A 22678-nucleotide genomic window follows, 5' to 3' on the forward strand; every position below is an offset into this window, starting at 1 on the left:
AAGGGAGTAGGATAGTACGGTTACAAAGTTCTTCTAAGAGGAAAAGATAGGAGAGTGATGTTTTCAGTGGTGGCAGTGATGGGGGGGAAACATTTATTGTGCACTTACACAGTATTAAGCAATCTATCAAACTCTTTAGATGCACTAATTTAATACTCATGAAAGTTAAAGACCATTATTATTCCCTTACATAGGTGATGGAAACAAAAGAATAAGTGACCTGCTTGGGTTCTCAAAACTAGTAAGTAGATGGAGCTAGTATTCAAGTCAGGTCCATCTACTTCAGAGCCCCAAAATTCTTAAGCATTACTTACACTGTCTAAACAATAGCAGACCAGTTCACAATTTCACTATAAGCTCTGTAAAGGCAATCAAGTCTTATATTCACCATATGAGTTTCCCAGTCTCCTACCTACTTCCCAATGAGGCACACACAGTCACCTGGTATACTAGGCGGAAGATGGAAGCTTCTCAAGAGTGACAAAACAGCATAAAATTTTTCTATTATAAGTTATCAGTATCTATAAATTTAAGTGTCTAAAATTTATTTTCCAAAATATTAAATCTGAAACTGCAAATTACTTGATTTATTATGAAATGGTAATGCAATTAAACTGAAGGAAAAAGTTAATGTCATAATTACTAATCCTTCTCAACTCTGATAGTTTTGCAATTAGAGGAGTTTGTAATCACATGCAGTAAGAATTAAAGTGATGGTTATTTAAAGCAAGGAATAAGACATGTTATGTTTCCAGGAGGAATGGTTAATAAATTAGTTCATTAGTTAATGAATATAGATGAGTGCATGTTTTCAGCCTCTCACATCTGACCTAATTGCAAACTGAAGTAAAGGAAAAAGGCTTTTTGTGTTCTTTTTACAATTACAAACTTGTGCTTACAAAATATAACAAATAAAGCTAAATTTACCTACTCATTTTATATTACATCATATATGCCCTTAAATCATTCTCAATTTAAAACATAAAATAATCTTATTTATAGGAATTTCAATTCTTAATTTTTGGAAAATTACATAAAGGCTATAGCCTCTCTTGCTATTAAAAAAAAAGTATGCATTCATTATGTGAAAAGACTGTTACCTGACATATAAAACAGGAAGGATGTAACTTTTTAAAATAAACAATAAATATTACTCATAATATGTGGGTAACTAAACTATTGAAAAAGAACTGAAACAAACAAATCTCAAGGAAAAAAATCCTATAGTTCATAAGGATCCATAAGAATGCTGAAGTCAGGAATGCAATCTATTTATTATTGGTCAAAATAAATATTGAATACAGTCTAAACAGCAAAAACAATCCAAAAATGGTAAATTGACTGGTTTTTAATCAATAAACCATACACATACAAATAAATCAATTCAAATAAATTAAACATTGATTTATCTTCTTTCTTAGATTCTTTGTTTGTATTTTAGCTGATTTTCTTCCTAAGTCACAAGACAGATGCAAATGAGCAAGGTGAGGGTCCTTTAACAGGAACACAGAATATTTATTTAGGCACTTGTACTGACCGGCTCAGAGTCATAGCAATAATCATCCCAGCTCTGTCTGAGGGGCTTCTTTGTTATCTGAAAGTAAGGCAGATTAGTTAGGTAGAAGTAATAATTATTCCACTTCTCTAATCACCTCTTAGACGTAGTGCTCACATGGCACAGCTGTTACCAAAGAAAGTTATTTTGTATACCAGCACAAAACAAGAAACAACTAAGTAAACATTCAGATTCTGGGAGATCATATATTATCATAACCAATCCATACTTGCTATTATTCAGTTACTCTGAAATATAGTAACTGCTGAGTCCCATAGTCTCTGAATACTGACCTTATGATAAGAATATGTATGGTATGGACACTGATTACAAAAAATATCTGGAAGAGATGCAATAAACTCTGGATTTCTCTAATACTAACAACTATCAGCTCATTTATGGGCAATTACTACTTTTTAAAAAGGAAAATATTTAATCACCCATATATAAGGCAAATAGTTTAAACAGGAAAGGAAAGGAAAATACTCAGAAGCTAAATCAATGATTTTTTTTAATATACTTAAATTCAATACAGTAAAAATGCCTAGTGTCACACTGGGAAGTGATATATAACACAATTTTGAAATTCTCAATATAGTAATACAGAGTTATATTAGCTTATATAAATATGTAGTTTCAAAATTAGGAAATATCAGTTATACAGCATGCTCTATATCTTGCAAAAAGTCTGAGATGTTACTTTCATAACCCTAAATACATACTACAATCTCCGAGCCACATCAAAGTGTCAATTTCCTTACAAAACCCTCATAGAATTTTTTAAATTACCCAAAAGGAATTTCTTCCCATAGACATTACATCTTGCCTCAAACAAAAAAATGAGGGGAAACAATCTATTATTTAAATGATCTACTGTCAGACCAATTCCATTATTACCAATTCTAGAATTTTTGTTAATATAAGGAATAAAATTGTAGAAACCAATGCAATGAAAAGTTGTGAGAATTACTACTTATTATGGAAGTTTAGGGGTGAATTCTGAGTTACAAGGTAAGTTACAAATTCTCTAAGTCATTTCCTTTAGTGAATTTTCATACTGAATGTTTAATAGGATAATCACTGAGTTATAAAAATAATCATACTCTAAGTCAGTATCATAATATCATGCAAAGAGGTGTATGTATTAGACTTCAAACATGCAAATAAAGTTTCAGTAATCCTTTGACAAGGGCAAGCATGAATCATTAGTAACATTTAACATGCTGTGGTCTGTAAAAGGTAAATCACTTTGGAAAGAGTAAAGCATTTTTCTAAACTGGAAGTATCTATAAACAGTTTATTATTCTCTTGAAGAGTCTCACAAAAAGCAAAAGGTACACATATAACTAATCTTTTCCAATTCATATAAGAATAATAATTTTTAAATTTAAGAACTGCATCACATAGATTTTTAGATTGCATACATGAAAATGCTAGTTAATATCCACTACCAACCAGGTTTCAGAAACAAAGTACTAGGAAAAAAAACTTTCCTCAAGAGCTAAAATTTAATAATGCCCTACATTTCAAAACGTTTTTCATGAACTCCCACCTGATTGAGATAATGATATTCTTCCGGTTGTTTAAGATGGAATGCTAATCTCTCTTCTTCACTTGCTCCTGCCAGGAGGTAATAAAATACATGATAGTTCCTGTTGGAAACAAAGAAGTATGGCTTTATAATGAACATGGTCTAATGGTTATTATTCAACAAGAAAAAGAGAAAGAAAACATTAATTAGTAAACTGTTTCAGCTTTGCTTCATTTTCTTAATACAAAGGTGATAAATTCAATATTTAAGTACTACAGGGGAATTCAAGTGGCAGTCAAGTGCTTAGGACTCAGAGCTTTCATCACTGCCGTGGCCCAGGTTCAATCCCTGGTCGGGGAACTAAGATGCAGCAAGCCGCACAGTGTGGCCCAAATAAAAAATAAGTACTACAAAATAAAATAATGTTTTGTATGCTGGAAACAAAAGAGAAAGGTGAAGGCAGCAATACAGTAAACTTGAGACCTCTAAAAATTCTCTCCACAGAACCAATTAGAAAACTGGCAAATTTGTCAGAATCAACTCTAGAAATTAACCAAAAGAAAACAGCAATCCAGAGAGTGTTTACACAAGAAAAACAGCTGAATCTCAGTAAAAACTGAAGCCTGATGGCCTTTTAAATTGCCCTATTCCACCTCCTGCTTACCAGATCCATGGTAGCTTTCAATACCAACAGCTTACAACTGAAGTGGACACCCAAAGCCTGGCAGCCTCCAAAAGAGGGCAGAATGGGGTTGGGGCTCATTCAGAGTCTCATTCCCTGAGAAATATGATTATCTGATCTGTCTGGTTGTTCCTTGGAAGGAGCCATTTTCAAAACTATCCTTATTTGACCTGACTCAGAGTTAGCCCAGTACCAAAATCTTTGCCCCAGAGACATTTGTAGGAAACAATTATAGTCAATTTTTGAACATACCAGCCTCCTGCAGCCATGAACAAATGTTGGGGCACACAGTAGGCTAACCAAAGAACTTAAAGGGAAAAGGTGGGAAATGAGACATCCACAGAGGCTTTGAAAAGCCCCAATACGTTCCTGGGAATCTAAAAGGCCATGTGCATGCATAGCCTGTGCCCATGCCCAGGGTTGCATGTCCACTCATCAAAGACAAGAGGAGATACTAACCTCTCAACTATCACTAACCCGGAAGGTCTGCACAAGGAGGAAGTAAAGGCTAAGGCAGAATTACAAAATGCCTACCTAGGTGTTAAACGTCATGGCCCAATACCCATAGAGAGCCCTGAGGCGAAGTCTGGGAGACTTACTGTTTCCAACCATTTGAGGAACACTCTGCTCAATCATTAAATCTAACCAAGCAGATACTTCAATAGCTACACTTGAAAAAGACTTTTCAAAGACTTCAAATTAGCTCAGAAAACTCACAAAACAAACACAAGGAACAAAAGTAACAACCACAAAGCCTGGAAGGGGAGGAACTCATTTCTAGAGCTGCCACATGATTATTTTAAATGTCCAATTATTACTTAAAACGTCCAATTTTCAACAAAAATTTACAAGTCATGCAAGGAAATCAGAAAGTATAGCACATACAGGCTTCCCTGGTGACGCAGTGGTTAGGCATCCACCTGCTAATGCAGGGGACACGGGTTCAAACCCTGGGCTGGAAAGATCCCACATGCCGCACAGCAACTAAGCCCATGCGCCACAACTACTGAGCCTGCACTCTAGAGCCTGCGAGCCACAACTACTGAAGCCCGTGTGCCAAAACTACTGAAGCCCGGGCGCCTAGAGCTCATGCTCCACAACAAGAGAAGCCACTGCAATGAGAAGCCCGCACACTGCAACGAAGAGTAGCCCTCGCTGGCCGCAACTAGAGAAAGCCCGCACGCAGCAATGAAGACCCAATGCAGCCAGAAATAAATAAATTTATTTATTTAAAACAAACAAACAAAGAAAGTATACCACATACAAAGGAGAAAAAACATTCAATAATAACTGTTCCTGGGGAGGTCCTGACATTAGACTTACTAGATAAGGCTTTTAATCAGCTCTTTTAAATACAAAGAACTGAAGGAAACCATGTTTAAAGAACTAAAGTATGAGAATGCTGTCTCATCAAATAGAAGCTCTCAATAAGTATACAGAACTTATAAAATAATCAAAAAAGAAATTTTGGAGTTGAAAAGTATAATAACTAAAATGAAAAACTCTCTAGAGGAGCTCAAAAGCAGATTTGCAAGCAGAAGAAGGAATCAGTGGACTTGAAGAAAGGTCAGTTAAGGCTAGTTAGTCTGAGGAAGAGAAACAACCATGAATGAAGAAAAATTATCAACCTCAGAGATCTGTGGGACACTATTAAGGAGACACCAACACATGCACAATATAGAACACCAAAATATGCACAATGGGAGCCTCAAAAAGAGAAGAAAGAAAAGAGCAGAAAGAATATTTGAAAAACATGACCAGAAACTCCCCAAATTTGATGGAAAATATCAATCTGTACATCCAAGAAACTCAATGAACTCCAGGAGGGAAAAACTCAAAGAGATCCACACCTAGACAAATTAAAACTGTTGAAAGACAACGAAAAAATTTTCAAAGCACCATGAGAGAAATGCCTCATCAAGGGATCATAATATAAGATTACCAAATGATTTCTCATCAGGAACCATGGAAAGGAAACAGATTCAAAGTACTAAAAGAAAAAAAAATCAAGAATTATATATTCAGCAAAACTATCCTTCAAAAATAAAGGAGAAATTAGGATATTCCCAGATAAACAAAAATTAATATACTTCAGAGCTAACAGATGGGCCCCATAAAAAATGCTACACGGAGTTTTTCTCGCTGAAATGAAAGGAATCTAGAGGAGATTCAATTAAGCATTAAGAAATAAATAGCAGGGCTTCCCCGGTGGCGCAGTGGTTGAGAGTCTGCCTGCCGATGCAGGGGACATGGGTTCGTGTCCCGGTCCGGGAAGATCCCACATGCTGCGGAGCGGCTGGGCCCATGAGCCATGGCCACTGAGCCTGCGCGTCTGGAGCCTGTGCTCCGCGGCGGGAGAGGCCACAACAGTGAGAGGCCCGCGTACCGCAAAAAAAAAAAAAAAGAAAGAAAGAAAGAAATAGCAGAGAGGACCTTCAAGATGGCGGAGCAGTAAGATGTGGAGATCACCTTCCTCCCCACAAATACATCAAAAATACATCTAATGTGGAACAACTCCTACAGACCACCTACTGAATGCTGGCAGAAGAACTCAGACTTCCCAAAAGGCAAGAAACCCCCCACGTACCTGGGTAGGGCAAAAGAAAAAAGAGAAAACAGAGACAAAAGAATAGGGACAGAACCTGTGCCTCTGGGAGGCAGTCATGAAGGAGGAAAGGTTTCCACGCAATACGGAGCCCCTTCACTAGTGGAACCAGGGGGTGGGGAGGGGGAAGCTTTGGAGCCAAGGAGGAGAGCACAGCAATAGAGGTGCAGAGGGCAAAGCGGAGAGATTCCCGCACAGAGGATCGGTGCCGACCAGCACTCACCAGCCTGAGAGGCTTGTCTGCTCACCCAACGGGGCAGGCGGGGCTGGGAGCTGAGGCTTGGGCTTCGGAAGTCAGATCCCAGGGAAAGGACTGGGGTTGCCTGCGTGAACACAGCGTGAAGGGGGCTAGTGCGCCACAGCTAGCCGGGAGGGAGTCCGGGAAAAACTCTGGACCTGCCTAAGAGGCAAGAGACCATTGTTTCGGGGTGTGAGAGGAGAGCTGATTCAGAGCACCACCTAAACGAGCTTCAGAGACAGGCGCAAGCTGCAGTTATCAGTGCGAACCCCAGAAGACGGGCATGAAACGCTAAGGCTGCTGCTGCAGCCACCAAGAAGCCTGTGTGCAAGCACAGGTCACTATCCACACCTCCCCTCCTGGGAGCCTGTGCAGCCCACCACTGCCAGGGTCCTGTGATCCAAGGACAACTTATCCAGGAGAACACACGGCATGCCTCAGGCTGTTGCAACGTCACGCCAGCCTCTGCCACCTCAACCTCACCCAACATTCTGTACCCCTCCTAGTCTGAGTGAGCAACAGCCCTCTAATCAGTCGCTACTTTAACCGCCCCTCATCTGGACGAAGAACAGACGTCAGAGGGGAACCTACACACAGAGGCAGGGCCAAATCCAAAGCTGAACCCCAGGAGGTGTGTGAACAAAGAGAAAGGGAAATTTCTCCATGCAGCCTCAAGAGCAGCAGATTAAATCTCCACAATCAACCTGATGTACCCTGCATCTGTGGAATACCTGAGTAGACAATGAATCATCCCAAAATTCAGGCAGTGGACTTTGGGAGCAACTGTAGACCTGGGGTTTGCTGTACACAACTGACTAGTTTCTGATGTACATGTTTACCTTAGTTTAGCTTTTAGTGCTTGTTATCATTGGTGGATTTGTTTACTGGTTTGGTTGCTCTCTGCTTTTTTTTATTACTTTTTTATTTTAATAATTTAAAAAATTTTTTTTATTTTAATAACTTTATTTTATTTTTTCTTTCTTCTTTTTTTTTCTCCCTTTTCTTCTGAGCCATGTGGCTAACAGGGTCTTGGTGCTCCGGCTGGGTGTCAGGCCTGGGCCTCAGAGGTGGGAGAGCCGAGTTCCGAGTTCAGGACATTGGATCACCAGAGACCTCCTGGCCCCACATAATATCAATCAGCGAGAGCTCTCCCAGAGATCTCCGTCTCAATGCTAAGATCCAGCTCCACTCAACGACCAGCAAGCTACAGTGCTGGACACCCCATGCCAAACAACAAGCAAGATAGGAACATAACCCCACTGTTAGCAAAAAGGCTGCCTAAAATCATAATGAGTTCACAGACACCCCAAAACACACCACCGGATGTGGCCCTGCCCACCAGAAAGACAAAATTCAGCTCCAGCCACCAGGACACAGGCACCAGTCTCCTCTACCAGGAAGTCTACACAAGCCACTGAACCAACCTTACCCAGTGGGGGCAGACACCAAAAACAATGGGAACTACGAACCTGCAGCCGATGAAAAGAAGACACCAAATACACTAAGTGAAGCAAAATGAGAAGACAGAGAAATATGCAGCAGATGAAGGAGCAAGGTAAAAACCCACCAGACCAAACAAATGAAGAGGAAATAGGCAGTCTACCAGAAAAAGAATTCAGAGTAATGATAGTAAAGATGACCAAAATCTTGGAAATAGAACAGAGAAAATATAAGAAACATTTAACAAGGACCTAGAAGAACTAAAGAACAAACAAACATTGAAGAACAACACAAAAAATGAAATTAAAAATTCTCTAGAAGGAATCAATAGCAGAACAACTGAGGCAGAAGAAGAGATAAGTGACATGGAAGATAAAATAGTGGAAATAACTACCACAGAGCAGAATAAAGAAAAAAGAATGAAATGAATTGAGGACTGGTTCAGATACCTCTGGAACAACGTTAAACACACCAACATTCGAATTACAGGGGTCCCAGAAGAAGAAGAGAAAAAGAAAGGGACTGAGAAAATATCTGAAGAGATTATAGTTCAAAACTTCCATAATATGGGAAAGGAAATAATCAAGTCCAGGAAGCACAGGGAGTCCCATACAGGATAAATCCAAGGAGAAAGATGCCAAGAAACATATTAATCACACTATCAAAAATTAAATACAAAGAAAAGTTATTAAAAGCAGCAAGGGAAAAGCAACAAATAACATACAAGGGAATCCCCGTAAGTTTAACAGCTGATCTTTCAGCAGAAGCTCTGCAAGCCAGAAGGGAGTGGCAGGACACATTTAAAGTAATGAAAGGGAAAAACCTACAACCAAGATTACTCTACCCAGCAAGGATCTCATTCAGATTTGATGGAGAAATTTAAACCTTTACAGACAAGCAAAAGCTAAGAGAATTCAGCACCACCAAACCAGCTTTACAACAAATGCTAAAGGAACTTCTCTAGGCAGGAAACACAAGAGAAGGAAAAGACCTACAATAACAAATCCAAAACAATTAAGAAAATGGTAATAGGAACATACATATCGATAATTACCTTAAATGTAAATGGATTAAATGCTCCCACCGAAAGACACAGACTGGCTGAATGGATACAAAAACAAGACCCGTATATATGCTGTCTATAAGAGGCCTACTTCAGACCTAGGGACACATACAGACTGAAAGTGAGAGGACAGAAAAAGACATTCCATGCAAATGGAAATCAAAAGAAAGCTGGAGTAGAAATTCTCATATCAGACAAAATAGACTTTAAAGTAAAGACTATTACAAGAGACAAAGAAGGACACGACATAATGATCAATGGAACAATCCAAGAAGAAGATATAAAAATTGTGAATATTTATGCACCCAACATAGGAGAGCCTCAATACTTAAGGCAAATGTTAACAGCCACAAAAAGGGAAATTTACAGTAACACAATCATAGTAGGGGACTTTTAACACCCCACTTTCACCAATGGACAGATCAACCAAAATGAAAATAAATAAGGAAACACAAGCTTTAAATGATACATTAAACAAGATGGACTTAATTGATATTTATAGGACATTCCAACCAAAAACAACAGAATATACTTTCTTCTCAAGTGCTCATGGAACATTCTCCAGAATACATCATATCTTGGGTCACAAATCAAGACTTGGTAAATTTAAGAAAATTGAAATCATATCAAGTATCTTCTCCGACCACTATGCTATGAGACTAGATATTAATTACAGAAAAAAAACTGTACAAAATACAAACACAATGAGGCTAAACAATATGCTACTAAATAACCAATGGATTACTGAAGAAATCAAAGAGGAAATCAAAAAATACCTACAAACAAATGACAATGAAAACACGACGGCCGAAAACCTATGGGATGCAGCAAAAGCAGTTCTAAGAGGGAAGTTTATAGCAATACAATCCTACCTCAAGAAACAAGAAAAATCTCAAATAAACAACCTAACCTTACACCTAAAGCAATTAGAGAAAGAAGAACAAAAACTCCCCAAAGTTAGCAGAAGGAAAGAAATCATAAAGATCAGATCAGAAATATATGAAAAAGAAATGAAGGAAATGATAGCAAAGATCAATAAAACTAAAAGCTGGTTCTTTGAGAAGATAAACAAAATTGATAAACCATTAGCCAGACTCATCAAGAAAAAAGGGAGAAGACTCAAATCAACAGAATTAGAAATGAAAAAGGAGAAGTAACAACTGACACTGCAAAAATACAAACAATCATGAGAGATTACTACAAGCAACTATATGGCAATAAAATGGACAACCTGGAAGAAATGGACAAATTCTTAGAAATGCACAGCCTTCTGAGACTGAACCAGGAAGAAATAGAAAATATAAACAGACCAATCACAAGCACTGAAATTGAAACTGTGATTAAAAATCTTCCAACAGGGGCTTCCCTGGTGGCACAGTGGTTGAGAGTCCGCCTGTCGATGCAGGGGACACGGGTTCGTGCCCCAGTCTGGGAAGATCCCACATGCCGTGGAGCGGCTGGGCCCGTGAGCCATGGCCGCTGAGCCTGAGCATCCAGAGCCTGTGCTCCACAACAGGAGAGGCCACAACAGTGAGAGGCCCGCGTACCGCAAAAAAAAAAAAAAAAAATCTTCCAACAAACAAAAGCCCAGGACCAGATGGCTTCACAGGCGTTTTCAAACATTTAGAGAAGAGCTAACACCCATCCTTCTCAAACTCTTCCAAAATATAGCAGAGGAAGGAACACTCCCAAACTCATTCTATGAGGCCACCATCACCCTGATACCAAAACCAGACAAAGATGTCACAAAAAAAGAAAACTACAGACCAATATCACTGATGAACATACATGCAAAAATCCTCAACAAAATACTAGCAAACAGAATCCAACAGCATGTTAAAAGGATCATACGCCATGATCAAGTGGGGTTTATCCCAGGAATGAAAGGATTCTTCAATATATGCAAATCAATCAGTGTGATACACCATATTAACAAACTGAAGGAGAAAAATCACATGATTTCATACATGGGCATATATACACTACCAAATGTAAAATAGTTAGTGGGAAGCAGTCGCATAGAACAGGGAGATCAGCTCAGTGCTTTGTGACTAGCTAGAAGGGTGGGATAGGGAGGGTGGGAGGGAGGCAGACACAAGAGGGAAGAGATATGGGGATATATGTATATGTATAACTGATTCACTTTGTTATATAGCAGAAGCTAACACACCATTGTAAAGCAATTATACTCCAATAAAAATGTTAAAAGAAAAATACTAGCAAGCCAAATCCAGCAACATGTAATAAGTACTATACATACATCTACAAATCAAATCTAGCAAGATAACAGAGAATCAGTTTATATAAGCTCTGGATCTTCTCCTGCCATTGATTCTTCAAAACAAAGGAAACCAGGCTTATATCACTACCACTCTATTAAAATGTGTTAGAAAAAGTTACTAATAACCTTCTAATAGCCGTATCTGTTAGCTCTACAAGTCTTTAGGAGGCTATTCTCTTCCCCAAACTCTCTTCCCTTCATTCTGAAACATCTCTAATTCAGATTTCCTCATCAGCTAGCCACAAAAAAATTAACAGAAAAGTCTGAGTTCTAGTCCTAAGCTTACAGGTAATTAATTATGATAATGTTTAATGAAATTTTATTATATATAAGGACTACACTGAGCATTTTATAAACGTTATTTCATTTAATCCTCTAAACAACTTTAGGATAGTTTTCCATCTGCAAAATGAGAAAAAGTATATAAGAAGCAGAGAAGTTAGGTGATATGCCAAAAGCATATCCAATATTTGAATATAGGTTTGTTTAACTTCAAACTCTGGCTCTTCATTTTGTCTCATTATAACATGAAGCAAATCATTTACCTCTCTGGTATTTGGCTTCCTCATCTAAAGAAAGTTACATATATGTCATCTCTGAAATTCCATATACCTCAAAGATTACAATGAAATTAAGAGCTTTATTAAAAACTTTTCTCAAATTAAAGAAAGAACATCAAGACATGACAAAAGGTCCAAAGGCAAAACGCTCACAAAACGATACCACCTGAGATACCACTATTTTCCTGTTCTGATAGTTTGCCTAGAATTTAGAAAGGACAACATTTCTATATACCCATTAAAAAAAAGACCTCCTAGCAGCTTCTTAAAAAGTATTCTGCCTATGAGAGAAATAGCAATTATATATAAAGTTATACACGGTATAAACTGAGTTAAAGGTCATAATATACAAAGATCTGAAAAGTCAATCTACATGATACAAATGTTAATTCGATCTAATTACACAAATTAAAATATGTACCGTTCATTATGCTCTTGATAAACGAGTCTGGACTTCTCCAGTAGATACTTTTCAACATAGGCACTAGAAGAAAAATAAAATTGATTGATATAAATAATAAAGCTTAATATAAAGTAGACAAATATTTTATCAGAGAAGATGCAAAAGTATAAAGAATACTATCCAGAGTACATGTAGCACTGGTGTTGGTGGTGTAGTGGTGAGCACAGCTGCCTTCCAGAGTACATTTACCACTATAATTGTGTTATGGACACTGTTAGTGTCATCCACATTAAGTTCATAAACTCCTAAGTCTTTTTTTTTTCTTTCAATAAAGCAAAATAAAGTCAGAAGTTCAAAACATGGCACATAAGACCCTCCCGTGACAAAGACCTTACATTCTTTCTAGGCTCAATATCACTGGACATCCTTTTAGATATTATAGTTTGACCAGACTACTAAATAAGGCTCAAAGATATACTTTTTTTATATATCCATGCTGTTGCCACATTCTGGAATAAATTCTGGTAAGTAAGTTTATTATTTACCAATTTACTCAGTAAGTATTAATTAACTGGGCACCGTGCTAAGCACTGTTCAAATACAGAAATAAGTGATATACTACCTGTCCTCAAGGGGCTTACAAACTAGTGGAGAAAACAGGTAAACTAGCAGCTATCATGCTGAGTTGATAGGGTTTATTTTACAGCAATGACCAGAATATTATGGATGTACCAAGAGAGACACATAAGATTCAATCCAAGAAGGAAAAAGGACGTAAGGAAGAACTCACATAGAGGGTGAGTACATAGCACTTATTAATATGGATACAAAAATCATAAATAAAAACTAGCAAGCAGAACACAACAACCAGTTTACATATGTATGTGTATAAATATGTCTGTGTGTGTACGTCTGTGGGTGTTTGTGTCTTTGTATTGACCAAGTCAGATATTTTTTCCCCAGGAATGCAAAATAACAATAAAATTAATAGATCCCAAAATGAAGATCAAGCTAATTTCCATAGATGCCAAAAAGGCCTTTGATAAAATACAATAGCCATTACTGACAAAAACACTCAAAGAAAATTAAAATCAATGTTTAATTCATTAACACAATAAAATGTCCTAAAGCCAGTATTTTACTTAGTGAAGAAAATTAAAGGCATTCACACAAAGGTCTAAAACAATATTATCACAGTATAGGAGTATGTAATCAGACAAGATAGAAAATAATCAGAGATATAAGGAACCGGAAAAAAATTTAAAGTATTTATTTATGCAGATATGATAATACACCTAGAAATGTTAAGAGAAACAACAGTAAAACTAATATAAACAATAAAATAATTCAGTAAGATAACAAGATATAAAATTAGTACAAAAATCAGTAGCCTTCACATATACAAATAATGTGCAATTTTAGAAGATATAATGCAAGAGAAAAATCACACTTTAATAACAACATTAAAAATAAAATAAGATACTTAGGAATAAACTCAACAAGAAACATAAAGAAACTAAAAACACTTCTAAAAAGCATAAAGATGTCAATTACCCAAAAATTTATTAGTCCAATAAAACCAAGCCATGAAAGACATGAAAGATCCTTCAATACCTATTGCTAAGGAGCAAAGAATCCAATCTGTAAAGGCTATATACTATATAATTCCAACCATGTGACATTCTGGAAAATGCAAACCTATTAAGAGTGAAAAGGTCAGTGGTTGCCAAAGGTTAGTGGGTGGGAAGGGATGAACAGGTGGAGCACAGGGATTTTTAGGGCAGTGAAACTATTCCATATAATATTGTCAGGGTGAATACATACCTTTATACATCTGTCAAAGCCCATTCAAGGTACAACACAAATGGAACACACTAATGCAAAATATTATTAAGAGGGGAAACTCGGGGACAGGGTGAAGAGGTATATGGGAACTCTCTGTACTTTCTATTCATTTTTGTCATAAACCTAAAACTGTTCTAAAAATAGTCTATTAATTTTTTAAAAGTTATAAAGAATATTGCTGGCACAACCAGAGGACTCTGATCACAGACTGTATAAGAATTATTATTATGACAAAATTAAATATCTTAAGTATAAAATAGTATTAGGGCTCAAGAGGGAGGGGATATGGGGATATATGTATACATATAGCTGATTCAGTTTGTTGTACAGCAGAAACTAACACAACATTGTAAAGCAATTATACTCCAATAAAGATATTTTTAAAAAAATGGTATTAAGTAGGAAAATGTCATTGTGGTTGCTTTAGGAAATACAGTAATTAGGGGGTCAAGTTACCTGCCCAACTTCCTCAAAAACAATATTTTAAAAATGAATGTAGAAATAATATAGAAAGATAAAGCAAATGCATATAATTGTTAAAAATTTATAAATCTAAGTTAAGGGTATATGGGGGTTACACTATTCTTAGAACTTTTCTCAGGTTTGAACTTTTCCAAAAGAAAGAAATAATTGAGAAGAAAAAAATTTAATATAAACACTAATGTCACTATTCTCATTAAAAAGCAAATGAACAACCTATGGTTTATGAAGGGGCAATGGCAAAAATATAAACACGCTCCAAAGCCTGCTACTGCTACTTACCCAAGTACAGTGCCTGTTTCTTGGTAATTTACTTGAATAAACTTGCCAAAACGACTTGAATTGTTATTATGAGCTGTCTTTGCATTTCCAAAGGCCTGTCAAAATAAAGAGTTCTCATTAATTTTATTTTTTAAAAATGGAAAATCCTGCTTAGATCAGCTCAAAGATAAAATAATGTTGAAGAGATAGTAGAAAAGCAATTCACTTTCATAGTTCAGGTAAAGTAAAAGAAAGCAACTAACATTTGAAATGAAACCAAGTAGACAGCATTTTATGCTATTCAGTAAAATAAATCTTAATTTTAAAAATTTATTGCTGGGCTTCCCTGGTGGCGCAGTGGTTGAGAGTCCACCTGCCAATGCAGGGGATGCGGGTTTGTGCCCCGGTCCGGGAGGATCCCACATGCTGCGGAGCGGCTGGGCCTGTAAGCCATGGCCGCTGAGCCCGCGCGTCTGGAGCCTGTGCTCCGCAACGGGAGAGGCCACAGCAGTGAGAGGCCCCGCAAAAAAAAAAAAAAAAAAAAAATGTATTGCTCATTACAAATCAGATTTCACTTTCACATTCCAGAGCCAGCAAATATTCTTGATATATTTATACATATGTATTTTTTAAAACTTGCTTAACTGAAATAGCAATGGGCTAGGAAAAGAATAATTACATCAAAAGAATTAAAATTCTAGAACAGTATAAAGGAAATAAAGTTTCATTACATAATGTACTACGCTTTATTATATCTACTTAAAACAAAATGACAGTACTATTTTAGAAAGAATGAAAAATATATGTTTCCTAAGTTATAACCAAAAGTATACACCATGCAATGAAATATTACCTAGCAATAAAGAAGGAACTACTGGTACAGACATCAACACTGACAAATATTAAACATTATGCTAAGTGGAAGAAACCATACACAAGAGTACATATTGTAATATGAAATTCTAGAAAAGTCAAAACAAGAGTAACAAGAAGCAGATTAGAAGCTGTCTGGGAATGGGGATGGGGTGGGAAATGTCTACAAAGGGACACAAGGGGTAATGAAAATATTCTATGCTTGATTGTATGATGGTGGTTACAGGGTATATGCATTTATCAAAATTCACTAAACCATACATTTTAAATGGCTATATTTTATTTCATGTTATATCTCAATAAAATTTAAATTTAAAAGAACCCACTGTTGAACTCACATATTCAACAACTTAAATGAAATCTTCAAGACATAATGCTGAATAAAAGAAGCCAGTCTCCAAACACTACATACTGTATGATTCCATTTATATGACACTTTGAAAATAAAAAAACAACAACCAGCAATGAAGAATAAACAAGTAGTTCCCACAAGTTATGGGAGTATGGGAGGGCAGAGGGTATGAAGATAAGGAATAGCATGAGGGAGTTTCATGGGGTAGTGGAACTACTCTGTACCTACACCCATAAATGGTTACACAAATTAATATGTTTACAATTCATAGAATTTTACTGTAAAGTTATTTCTTTTAAGTTTAATATCTACTTTTTAAAGTAAATCATTAAAAAATAAAGGCAAATAAAAGACAATTTCAGATATACAAATCTGAAAATATTCATCATTAAGTGAACCCACACTAAAAGAACTAAGGAAGTCCTTCATGCAGAAGGAAAATGCTATCATGTTCAAATATGGATCAACGTAAGGAATAGAGAACAGTAGAAATAGTAACCACATGAGTAACTATATAAAATACATTTTATTACTTAGACCTCTTGAAAAGATTACTGAGAATGAGATCAGAGAAAATGGTAAAGATCTCTGAAATTCCTCTCCCCTTCATAAAACAAATAAGACTAACAAAAATTGTTATTTGTCAAAAGTAACATCAACTTTTTGATTATTCTAGAAATTAACAAGGGCTTGGAATAATCCTTTGTAGAAGAACATTTAATCAAGGAAAACAGCTGGATCTCGGTAAGAAAAGCAGGTATTGGTGTCATTTTAACTTACCTGATTACCAATTCCCTCTCCCTAGCTCCACACTGAAGAGAAAACTGACACCCTACGATTACAGGGTTTTTTTAGAAAAAGCAGTCTAGCCTAGAAGCCACTGGAAAGATCAGACTAGGGTTAGAGTTAAAGCCTTGTCCCACAGATAACTCACAACTTGACCTATTTGGCATTTTCCTAGAAAACCTCATTCAAAGGGCTATCTTTCTGTGACTTGACTTGAAGATCACTCACTGAGAACAACCTTTTCCCACAGGTGTGTTTGTTAAAAAAAAACCTAAAAAACAGAGTTGCCACGTGATCCACCAATCCCACTCCTGGGCATATGTCTGGAGAAAATAATTGGGAAAGATACATGCACCCTTATATTCATAGTGGCACCACTTAAAATAGCCAAGACATGGAAACAACCTAAATGTCCACGGACAGAAGAATGGATAAAGATGTGGTATATATACACAATGGAATACTACTCGGCCATAAAAAAGAATGAAATAATGCCATCTGCAACAACATGGATGGACCTAGAGATTATCATACTAAGTGAAGTCAGAAAGAGAAAGATAGCAATATCATGTGATACCACTTATATGTAGAATCTAAAATATGACACAAATAAACTTACTTACAAAACAGAAACAGACTCACAGGCACGGAGAACAAATTTGTGGTTACCAAAGAGGAAAGGGGGTGGGAGAGGGATAAATTTGGAATTTGAGATTAGCAGATACACACTACTACATATAAAATAAATAAACAACAAGGACCTATTGTATAGCACAGGGAACTAACTATATACATATCTTGTAATAACCTATGATGGAAAAGAATATGTATATATATGTATAAGTGAATCACTCTGTTGTACACGAGAAACTAACACAACATTAGAAATCAACTATATTTCAGTACCAAAAAAGAGAGCGAGAAAGAGAAAAAAAGGAAAAAAAAAATGGTGATGCAGTGGTTAAGACTCCATGCTTACCAACGAAGGGTGCCCAGGTTCGATCCCTGGTCAGGGAACTAGATCCCACATGCATGTCGCAACTAAGAGTTCACATGCCACAACTAAGGAACTGGCGAGCTGCAACTAAGGAGTATTAAGGAGCCCTCCTGCTAAGGAGTCCACGTGCCACAACTAAGAAGTCCACATGCCACAAGGAGTCCACGTGCCACAACTAAGAAGTCCACATGCCACAACTAAGTAGCCCACATGCCACAACCAAAGAGTCAGAGAGCTACAACTAAGGAGTCGGCGAGCCACAGCTAAGGAGCCTGCGAGCGGCAACTAAGACCCAGTGCACCCAAATAAAATAAATATTTAAAAAAAAAAAGAAATGGTGAGAGCAGACATCTGTGTCTTCTTTCTGATCAAAGGGAGAAAGCTTTCAGTCTTTCACCATTAAGTATGTTGTTAACTTATAATTTTTAATAGGTGTTTTTAATCAGATTGAGAAAGTTCCTTCCTATTCCTAGTTTGTTGAGAGTGTGGTTTTGTTTATTTGTTTTGTTTTTTTAATCATGAAAGGGTGTTGTTTTTGTCAAATGCTTTTTCTGTATCTATTCTGATGATGGTGTGGCTTTTGTCCTTTAGTCTATTAATATTGTATAATACATTTATTTTTGTATTGTTTAACCAAACTTTCATTCCTTAATATAAATCCTACTTTACCATGGTGTATACTTCTTTTTATATTTTGCTGAATTAAGTTTGCCAGTATTTCTTTAAGAATGTTTGTGTTTCAAGGTATATCAGTCTGTAATTTTCTTTTGTTGTGGTGTCTTTGTTTAATTTTGGTATCAGTGAAATATTTTGGGCCTTATAAAATTAGAAAGTGTTCCTCCCTCCTGTTCTATTTCTTGGAAGAATTTTTGAAGGATTTGTGTTAATTCTTCTTTAAATGTTTAGTAGAATTCATCAGTGAAGTCATCTGGTCCTGGGCAATTTTTTTTTTTTTTTGGAAGTTTCTGACTGCTAAGAAACAGACTCATAGACATAGAAAACAAATTTATGGTTACCAAAGGGGAAAGGGAGTGGAAGAGGGATAAATTAGGACTTTGGGATTAGCAGATACAAACTATATACTATATATAAAATAGATAAACAACAAGGTCCTACTGTATAGTACAGGAAACTATATTTAATATCCTGTAATAAACCACATGGAAAAGAATGTGAAAAAGAATATATATGTATATGTATAACTGAATCACTTTGCTGTACATCCGAAACTAACACAACATTATAAATCAACTATACTTCAGTAAAAAAATTAAAAAATTTAAATTTTAAAAAGGAGAGGGTTAAACCTGGGAAAAATGTACATATATTTTCAAAACATGTCTGATAAAGGATCTGCACCCAGCATACACAAAGAACTCTCAAAACACAACAATAGCAAGTTGGGCAATAGATTTTGACAGACACTTCACCAAGGAACGTATATAGGTCGCAAGTAAACACATGAAAAGGTGCTCACATCATTAGTTATTATAGAATGCAAATTAAAATCATGAGATACCATTGTATACCTATTTGAATGGCTAAAATTAGAAAGAATGACTATATCAAGGGTTAGCAGAGATATGGAATAACTGAAACTGTATATACTGTTTGGTGGGAATATAAAATAGTATGTAAAATTTATACATAAGTTTGGCAGTTTCTTAAAAAGTTAAACAGATACCTATCATATGACCCAGTCATTCCACTCCTAGCTATTTACCCAAAAGAAAAGACAGCATATGTCCACACAAAAACTTGGATACTTTATGTGTTATAGCCAAAAACTGGAAACAACGTATATGTCCATCAAAAGATGAATGAATAAACAAAGTGTGGTATATCCATACAACGGAATACTGTCTTAGCAAAAGGAATCAATTATTGACACACACACAAAATAATTAAACCAAGTAAGAGAAGTCAAACATAAAACAGTACATACTACATGATTCCATTTATATAAAATTATAGAATGTACAGACTAACCTACAGTGACAGAAAGCACGTAAGTGGTTTCTTATAGATGAGTGGGCTAGAAAGGGTGAGAAAGAGGCATTACAAAGGTATATGAGAACACTTTAGGGATAATGGATATGTTCAGTATCTTGACTGTGGTGGTGGTTTCATGGGTATATATCAATACATATGTCAAATTTATCCAATTGTACACTTTAAATATGTGCAATTATACCTCACAAAAATCTCTTTCAAAAAACAAGTAATATTACCTTTCCTTTCAGCTCTAAAACAAAAATAGTGTATTCTCTTTCCTTTCTACCCTTGATGGTATTACTTCTAAAACACGGAACTAAAAAATTTTTCCCATATTCTCTGCATTTTCAAAAATGAACCCTTAGAATTTCAATCCTAGGCACAGATTTTAAGGCTGCAAAGATAAAAATATATTGACAAGACTATATTCCCCAACTACCTATTTCCACAATCCAATACAGACAGGAGTCCTGCCCCTGCTATCTCCCTTTACAGGGGGATATATCTGACTCCAATCAACTTTCCTTTGCATCCTTTGAAATGGCCCAAAGACATCCTTTGAAAAAAATATTGCCAGTGTCACACCTTTCAATCTTCCACACTGCCTTTTTTTGGTTTCCTATCTTCCAGTTTTCCTTGGTAACTAAAAATGATGTCTATACTTCTATTTAGTTTCATTTCATTTTCTCACATCTAACAAATTTTAATTTTTTTAAAGATATATTTAAGAGTAAGAAACGTATTTCTACACACTTACCTCAAGTACTGGTCCAGCTCCAAGAATAATTTGTTCCACTCCACTGGCAAATCCTTTCTGACTGAGGGCAGTAAGGTGATGAATAAGAAAGTTTGTGCTTTGAGTCTTCCCAGAACCACTCTCTCCTGAAATCACGATGCACTGATTCCTTTTGCGCTGAAGCATGGCATGATAAGCTACATCAGCCACAGCATAAATGTGAGGCTCAAGTTTTCCCAACTGGTGGTTATCATACATTTTGACATATTTGGGGTTATAGATAGGAAGAAACTTGAATGGGTTAATAGCTATTAGAATACTGCCAACATAGGTGTAAATTTTTTCATGCTTAAAGCGATTTCGTAGGTTTTCTAAGAGAGTTTTCTCATTCAAATCAGGTAAGCTACATAAATCATCAAAGTCTTTTTGTTGAGGCTGTGGAAGAAAACCCCGTTCCATCATTCTGCGACGTTCTTCTGTTACCCGTAGCCATGACTGAAGACTACCATAATGGATTGATCCATCAAGGTTTTTTTCTCTCAGAAGAAAACGGTAGTCCTCTCCACTCAGGCGATTTTCCAGAGCCATTCGGGGCCACAACATCATGCGCTGAACTGGACAGTCTGTTGGATTGAGTATCCATTCTTCTCCACCAAATTCTTTTACCTCTGCTAGAACGTAACATTTTGTTTTGTCAAGATGAAGTCTGTTTATAAGAGAGTCAATCACCTCAGCAGCTGTGGAGTTTTTTCTGGCAGGAATTGGACAGTAGATTGTCCCTTCTGAAATTGTCCCAGGATATATACGTAATGTATGTTCATTATCCTCAAAGCGTCGTCTTCCTCCATCATTTATATTCATATTGGATCCTGTCCCATCAGCATGGATAGTATGTGTTCAAGACTGCACAAATCATTTTCGTGGCAAAAGAACTGCTGCAACATAAAAGATGTGAAACATTAAGGAGTCACATTACACAGTCACTGCTTTCTGAAGCTCAAAAAAAAGAGGCTTAACAATCAAGTTGATTACACCTTTTAGGACAAAAAATCCTAACTCTTCTCTTAGTATAAGAACCGTTCTTGAAGACAGTCTCGTTGAGATCACATAATATTTCATATTATTGTCCAAATCTGTACACTTCCCAAAACAGCCAAAATTTTTTCAGTCTTTTGTTATATTAATAATTCCAAACCCAAAGAGTAAAAATAAAAATTAATTTGTCCTCTACTATCTTGAATGTTTCTAAGGTACCTGGGAATAGAATCAAGTTCTTTCTTTATATATGAAAAGAGCCTCACTGAAGACTGGCTTAAGATGGACAGAACAGTCACACAAATTTTATCACCCCACACCCAAAAGCTCTTAAGGTTAAAGCAAAACCAAGAAAGAGTGCATCAATAGAGCAAAAATTTGTGAAATTAAGAACAGTAAGAAGATGAGATCAGATAAACAGAAATTAAACTCGATGAAGTTATAACCAAGAAAACAATGAGAGAAACCTGCTATAGAACAGACATATTTTCAAGGACTTCTGGACTCTACCTCCCTTAAGGTGAAGATGTAAAGGGAGCAACAAAATTGATCCTGCCCCTGGCTTGCTGAACAAAGCTGACAAAATTATACAACTAGGCACCATTACAAATTTTATTCAACCTTCCCTTTTCCTTCAATGCTGCCTTTTTATCTAACTTTATTTCATTTCTTACAAGTATTCTCCATACCCTCCAATTTTCTCAAACCCCACATATATCACACCTCTGAAAGAATGATTTCAACTTTTATACCTAACTGAGAAAACAGTGATTTCTTTTAAATGACTTCTCCAACTCAAAATGTATTCCTATTTTTATCTCATCTCTGTTCTTCCATTTCTGTCTACAGAGAAAATGTTCCAGATCCTTCCCATTTCTTAGCATCTCCATCAGTATCTTGCCCCATCAAAAAACAGCTCCCAGGGCTTCCCTGGTGGCACAGTGGTTGAGAGTCCGCCTG

The 22678-nt window shown here is 36.3% G+C and overlaps 1 protein-coding gene across 2 annotated transcripts in view; it reads right to left on the minus strand.

The window, feature by feature from the left end:
* MYO9A (myosin IXA) overlaps window positions 1-21611 on the minus strand; it is a gene marked incomplete at its 3' end in the record, with an annotated part of 220604 nt that extends 198993 nt beyond the window's left edge. For both annotated transcript variants that reach the window (XM_082860992.1, XM_082860993.1), the window contains exons 1-5: window positions 20705-21611; window positions 14966-15060; window positions 12377-12439; window positions 3108-3207; window positions 1538-1594 (exon numbers count right to left, since the gene is read on the minus strand). In XM_082860992.1, the coding sequence (XP_082717118.1) occupies window positions 1538-1594; window positions 3108-3207; window positions 12377-12439; window positions 14966-15060; window positions 20705-21544 (1155 nt within the window). In that variant the 5' untranslated portion in view covers window positions 21545-21611. The remainder of the gene's footprint in view (window positions 1-1537; window positions 1595-3107; window positions 3208-12376; window positions 12440-14965; window positions 15061-20704) is intronic.
* Window positions 21612-22678: the final 1067 nt, after the last annotated feature.

Source organism: Leucopleurus acutus, assembly GCF_964270905.1.
Source record: "Leucopleurus acutus genome assembly, chromosome: 1".
In the NCBI taxonomy this organism is placed as follows: Eukaryota; Metazoa; Chordata; class Mammalia; order Artiodactyla; family Delphinidae; genus Leucopleurus; species Leucopleurus acutus.